Source organism: Cryptomeria japonica, chromosome 5 (genome assembly GCF_030272615.1).
Source record: "Cryptomeria japonica chromosome 5, Sugi_1.0, whole genome shotgun sequence".
Taxonomy (NCBI): domain Eukaryota; kingdom Viridiplantae; phylum Streptophyta; class Pinopsida; order Cupressales; family Cupressaceae; genus Cryptomeria; species Cryptomeria japonica.
This window is the reverse complement of record NC_081409.1, coordinates 868,786,487-868,793,155: the sequence shown is the minus strand read 5'-3', so window position 1 is coordinate 868,793,155 and position 6,669 is coordinate 868,786,487. Positions and strand designations below refer to the sequence as shown.

Here is a 6,669-nt window from a genome sequence, read left to right as displayed (position 1 = left end):
CACACGAAAATCGATAAAAAATGTAGTAGATTTGTGGATTATATTGTATGCATATTTTTGATATCGATATTTTTGTCATTTTAAAATGTTGATGATAAAAATACACATACAGTATAATTCAGAAATCTACTGTAAATCTTCATAAATTATAGAAATTATATTACATTAATAAAATTTACTTTTATATGAAATAATTCATGTAATGTCATGATTAAAACACTTGTTTGATGAAAATGACACCAAGATTCAAATTTCTGTTGGACAGTTATACTCACAGACTTTATATTTGCTTTCTCTGAACTGACTGCTCACAGATTTGAACAGTCACTGGACTCATACATTAATTGAAACTTTGTAAAATGAATAAAAAATTAATATTCTCAACTCCAGTACCCAGCAAAAAAGGTTTCAACTCACTCAGAAACCAATTTTATTGTGAAGTCTATGTAAAAAATCTACATAAAAGGCAGATGTTTTTAATTCACTCTGAATTCTGATAACAGCAAGATTCAGAAAGAGCGTTTTTGTTTTCCAAGAAAACAAAGACATTTAGTATTACTTTGTGTCAGCAATGAGAAAGGAAACTAAAATTATGATAATTTGAAAAGTTTATAAATAATATTAAGGTTGTTTTAGGTAATAATCATTTAGTATTAATTCATCTCGAAAAGATTGGTATTTTGTAAATACGAATTGAAACTTTAAATATTTAATATTGATTCATTTTTAAAAGATTGATATATGTATTAGTATACTTATATTTAAAAAATAAGTGTAATATATGTTGAGAGATATCTTATAATAGAAGAGAATCATCTCTAAAATAAATGTATTTCTAAAATACTAAACATCAAGAATACAAATCCATTAAAGTCATGCATACAAAAAGTTGTCAACTTAGCTGGAGACAAGTGGCAGGGGTTCTATTTTATTTGGAGTAATGAAATAACACCTCCACAAAAGTTGAAACATGGCATATTTCATGCATTTAGCTGTCATTTGCATGTCAAATTGTTTCAGAAATGGATTTTTGTTTACGGACATTTTTATGTCATTGTAGATACCTCTCAGCATAATAAAAATATGAATCAAATTGTACACAGACAGAATTGAAATGAATGGTAATTAATATTTAAAAGTATTGAAATAAATTTATTATAAAATTTGTTTTACAATTTGTGTTAACTTACCCCACAAAAAGTTTGGCCAAACTAATTGAAATAATGATGCCTCCACAAAGCAGCTTAAAATGCTACTATGGTGCTCTCTCTCTATATATAAACAAATTTTGATTAAAAAATAAATAAGGTATTAATTAAAGAATTGGAAAAATATTATGGAAATTTGATTTTTATATTATGTAATCTTGGGTGGGCCTCTTATCTGGTTTTTATGTATGAGCTAGACCGGACGGGAGGTTTTCTTTCCTACCTGTGCTCTTTGAACCAAGTTGTAAAAAAATTATAAAATTAATAAAATTTAGTGGTTTACCACTTTTATCAAAAAAAAAAAAAAAATTGCTTTTAAGAGAAAAGAAAATATATATAGAAAAGAAATATATATATCATGCAAATTACTAATTTAAATCAATTGTTTATCATATAATGCTTAAAATAATAATTTGTGTATGTACACACACACACACACAGATATATATATATATATATATATATATATATATATATATATATATATATATATATATATATATATATATATATATTTATTGAGGAAGAAAAAATAAATAAAATAGAGATGTGATGTTTTGTTATAAAAGTGTTATAGTGAAGTTTGTATATTGTTTAAGTGTATTTGATGGAATCTCTTAATACAATTACATATGACGATATGTGTATAAAGATGGGGAACAAAAAAGTGACTAAACATATAATTTTTTAATGTGCAATATGCATGCTTTTTCGAAAAGTGATTTCCTTACAATAATGTGATTTCCTTACAATAATGCATACATTTTACCTTTTAAACCAATTAAATCCTTCTAATCGGCTTGGAACAGATTTGAATTTGTTGAACCTAGGGATTGAATTGACAATTTAGACACCCAAATATATGTTTAAAAAAAATTAAAACAACCTTGAACAAATTTCCATATTTTAGATTAAAATTACATAAAACCACCACTAAAATATTGACCACTTCTTCACTTTTCAACTATATAATTTTTTTCTCTATTTGAATAAAAAAAAGATTTTTTTTTTCAAGGTACTTTTATTCGTGTCTTTATATTCTTCAAATATATATGATTTAAAAAATGGTCTAGATTTATCTAAATGTTTTTTAAAAAATAAGGCTATTATATAATTTATTCTTTACACAAAAAAAGTTAATTTTTTTGTCTATTTATAAAAGTTGTGTGATATGCACTCAATGATACAATTTTTAGGATGGATGATCTAATTCAATAACAAGTTATCGAAAAAACAAATTAATAATAATATATGACTTGCAGTTCTAGTTATCAACTACATTTCCACAAATTAACAATAAAAATTGAGAGACATACAAGATACTATATTATATTTTAGTGATGAAAAATAGTAATTTTTTTGTGTGTATTCAATTTTTTATCTTCTTAAGCTTCACAATTTTTTAAAGTCTTAATAATTTAGAAACTAGATTTAGAATATTCATGTCTTGTTCTTATCACATCTTCAACATTCAACTGCAAGTATTTCAAATTCCTCATCCAAGTCCAAGCTTTGTTGATTTAGAACAAAAACAAGAAAAAATCAAACCAGTTGCCACTTTGGATCCCCTCATTTATATGTGCATGCCCATGGACAAATGCTTCACTTTTGTGTAAAGTTGGATTCATTCTCTCTTCTTTCACCTATTCCTATTTATAATTACTTTCAATACATTCAATCTTATCCCATCATTATTCGCACTTACTCCCATACATTCACCATTATCATTCGCGTACTATGTTTATCCTTGCACCCACATCCAAATATTTATTCTCTACCTTGAGATTTATGCCTCCCTATCCCAAGTTAATTTCATGGAATTTATGTTTGACCCCATACCACACAAGATTGGCCCTTAAATTTTCAAATTTTGTTGTGAATTTGCTTATTTTATTTTTAGTATTCAAAGTTGTCTAATTTGCATTTAATTCATAAATCAAAAGATTGGTTTCACAGAGAACCTTTCTAGGAACATCTCGACTTGGAGCATTAAAAATAACTATAACTTCTATCAAAATCATCTAGGACACTCGTATGTGTCAAAGTGTTTTCTTCAATATTCAAGCTAGTCAAGGGAGTTGACCTATGAGAACTGGGTCCTTTGCAATTTGAGAATCTCTTAAATGTATTTTTCAATACTATTAGTATTTACTCATTAGAAGACATCTAAAAGGTAACATAGTTTTTAGTGGTCCATAGTCAACTAGATAGTTCTCATGGACTACAAGAAATTCCCATATGTCAAGTTATTTCCATGAAGCACAAGATTGATCGTGTAGTACATTTGATCTATGAAAAGTTTTATGACTATTCAAATTTTTGTGACATTCCTCACATTGTGAACACTATTTTTTATACTATCAATAACTAGAATCTATACAAATCAACTTTATATTCTTCATCATAATTCCAAAAATCAAATACCAAATATTTTTTATTTAATAGAATTAATATTTATTTTGTACTTAGTATTCTCAACCAAATATTAATCTAAATTAATACATATCCCTAAATTGATGAACATTAGAAATGTTCATCTCTTACAATAAGAAAAGTAAAATGATGAAAGGGGTAATGATTTGAATGGTTTACACAGCTTTTTGTTTATTTTTAACAAAACAAATAGGAACTTAAGAACATCTTAGAACTGAAATAGCATTGATAAAGTGATATAAATTGAAAATGCCTTAATGTGCGTACTTTCAAACTGGCTTTCCAGCTTCTAAAATACACCAAACAGCTATTATAAATACATTTATAATGTATGAGAAATATTGATATATTTATGCATTCTAGAAGCTGAATACTCATTTCTCATACTTTAATATCATGAAATTGACCTAAAAAAAAGAAATTAATTGTAATTTTTAAGGTTTCTTATTAGGTTTTCTAAACCAATTTCTAGTTGACACCAAATGGGGGTGAAATTTTGTCTTCCAAAGAATTGAAGAATATGAATAAGAGATCAAAACTAATAAAACCTGAATATATAAGAGAGATAAAAAGGATAGGTATGGATAAATAGACAGACACAGAGAATGTGCAACGTATTAACCCTAAACTAGAGATAGCAACTCAACCTGGGCACCAAACAGAAACTAGAGCACCCTAACTGTAACCTGGGCATTAAATTTCATAACTTTTAAGACCATAGTTTCATTATGGCACCTTGGAAATAATCTACTAAATGAAATTTTGTATTACAAACATTTTAAAACCTTTATTTTCAAATTGTAAAACGATCTACTCCACTGGAAAAAGAAATCACAGCCTACATCATGAAATCTTAGATCAAAATTAATCTAAAACTTTCACAAATCTAGTGCAAAACCAGAAAATGAAATAGACAAATAGTTTTAATAAGGTTTAACAACCCAGTTTGGATATAGATGGTTCTAAACATGGCGGAGAAGCCAACAGAAGAATTTTCTAAATATCATGAGAATACAGCTGAAAATGCCAATCTACCTTGTTCATATAAAATGTTGGAAGAAATTTACAGAAAAATATTATGGGCAATATATATACACATATGTTCTGCATTATTTGAAAGGAAACAAATGAAAAAAGATAAATGACTTACATTTTTTCATATTTTGGATGAAAGCAACTCAGAATAGATCTCTGGCTTTGCAGCATAGTGGATCTGATAATTACAAACAGTAGAAATTGGTACTATAACAGTAACTGTTGAGGAGAACACCTGAAGAAGAAGTTGGCAAAAACAAGGGGATAGAAAAGAAGATGACACTGTTTTTGATATTAAGCTGAGGGAACAGCCTGAAGGCAGCTTAAGCAGAAAAGCAAGCCATTAGCAGAAGATGATACTGTTGAAGCATTGTGACAATACATATTTTTTCCCTCTAGACAAGAATTCTCATGCAGGCCATAGATGTCCATGGATTCTAGTCCTAGGTCTACTTGGGTATTGTAGGGCATCATCCTTAGAGCAGACATAGGCTTGATATTGAATTCAATCTCTAACAAGCAATACACAAAGAGTATACATATATACTGTATGTGATGAGTATATCATTAGAGACTTTGTCTAGATTGCAGACTACCATTATTTGCAAGGGATTGCATGACTTCTACCTGAGTTCTGAGGGAGATGATATAGTCTGCTGCTTCTCTCAATAGACAGCAACTGTCCATGGATTCCCCACCAGGAATGAGTCTTTTCAGCAGCTTTGTTCTCTGAGATACCAGGCTCCTTGCAAGTTGATAGGGAGAAGGCCTCCTCACCTCCATTGGACATGTCTTTATATCAGCCATGGCCTTGATCATATTCATATTCCTCCTCTTCATGAATGATCTTTTCATTGCTCTCCTCCTGCCAGCCATTAGCTTCTGCATGTGGGTACCAGAGCAGAATTGAGTGTTCTTCATGTTTCTCACAGTCCTCTTGCCTATAATCCTCTGCAAGAGGGACTTATCCTTGTTAAGCTTGGATATTTTTGATATCAAAGCATGGCTCCAGAGACTCCCATTGGATGTGAGGGCCAGTGATATGTCTGCTGCAAGCTTGATTCTCTTTCTCCTCTTCAGTAAGCTCAACTCCTTCTTGTTACTAATTCTATCAATGCTACTGAGTGCCCCCAGAAGCCTTGCCATGTATTTCTGTCTGAAAGAACTTGGTGGGATATTCATTTCTTAAAACAAAGTCCCTCAGATACCTAAAAAACCAGGTATACAACTACCCAAACAGAGAAATCCCAGACTGCTGCACTCTGATACAAGCTAATCAAAGAAAGCTACAACTGGCATAATGCTGTATTGTTGCAGGACTGGACTTAACCTAGACTGTCATTGCTGATCCTTTTCTTTCTTAACCTAGAAGCAAGACCTCAAAATCCTTCTTCAAAATTGCAATCCCGAAACCTAATCATCAAAACAAACACAAATCTAGATCATGGTTGTATTCTTAGGAGAGCCCATGAAAAACCCATGCAAGTGATTCAGCCATATACAAATGAAATATATATGCAAAACACCTGTGTAAGTATATACTTATATATATACACACCTGATATTGCCTCTTTAGTTTACAAGTACTGTGGCTTGAAATCAATATTGAGAAGGGTGATAGCCCTATAAAATGAAAATGGCAGAAAGTACAGACACAAATTTCTTCCTTAGGCCTGCAAACATGGCCTGACATTCAGCAATATGTCATACATGATGAAAGCATAGGTGAAGGAAATAGGGAAAAGATTATTAAAGAAAATGGTTTTAAAAAATGAATCAATTTGTGGGTAAGTGGACAGTGGGGCCATCCCTAGCGACATGCCACATGGTTGCACATGCATGCATGACCCACATTACCCTTACCTTTACACCCACTCTTATTAATATTTATCAACACTGTTCTCCCTAATGTTTCTCATGCCACCCACTTGTAAATTTCATGCTTGCCACTTGTAAAAGTGGAGGAGGGCACCCATGTTAAATTTATTAGTAT

At 30.2% G+C, this 6,669-nt stretch overlaps 1 protein-coding gene across 1 annotated transcript; it reads right to left on the bottom strand.

The window, feature by feature from the left end:
* Nucleotides 1-4,769: 4,769 nt before the first annotated feature.
* On the bottom strand, nt 4,770-6,397 carry LOC131043414 (transcription factor IBH1). The gene is made up of 2 exons (XM_057976608.2): nt 6,235-6,397; nt 4,770-6,089 (listed from the first exon to the last, which is right to left on the bottom strand). The coding sequence occupies exon 2, from the start codon at nt 5,856-5,858 to the stop codon at nt 5,244-5,246; it is 615 nt and encodes a 204-aa protein (XP_057832591.1). The 5' UTR covers nt 5,859-6,089; nt 6,235-6,397; the 3' UTR covers nt 4,770-5,243.
* Nucleotides 6,398-6,669: the final 272 nt, after the last annotated feature.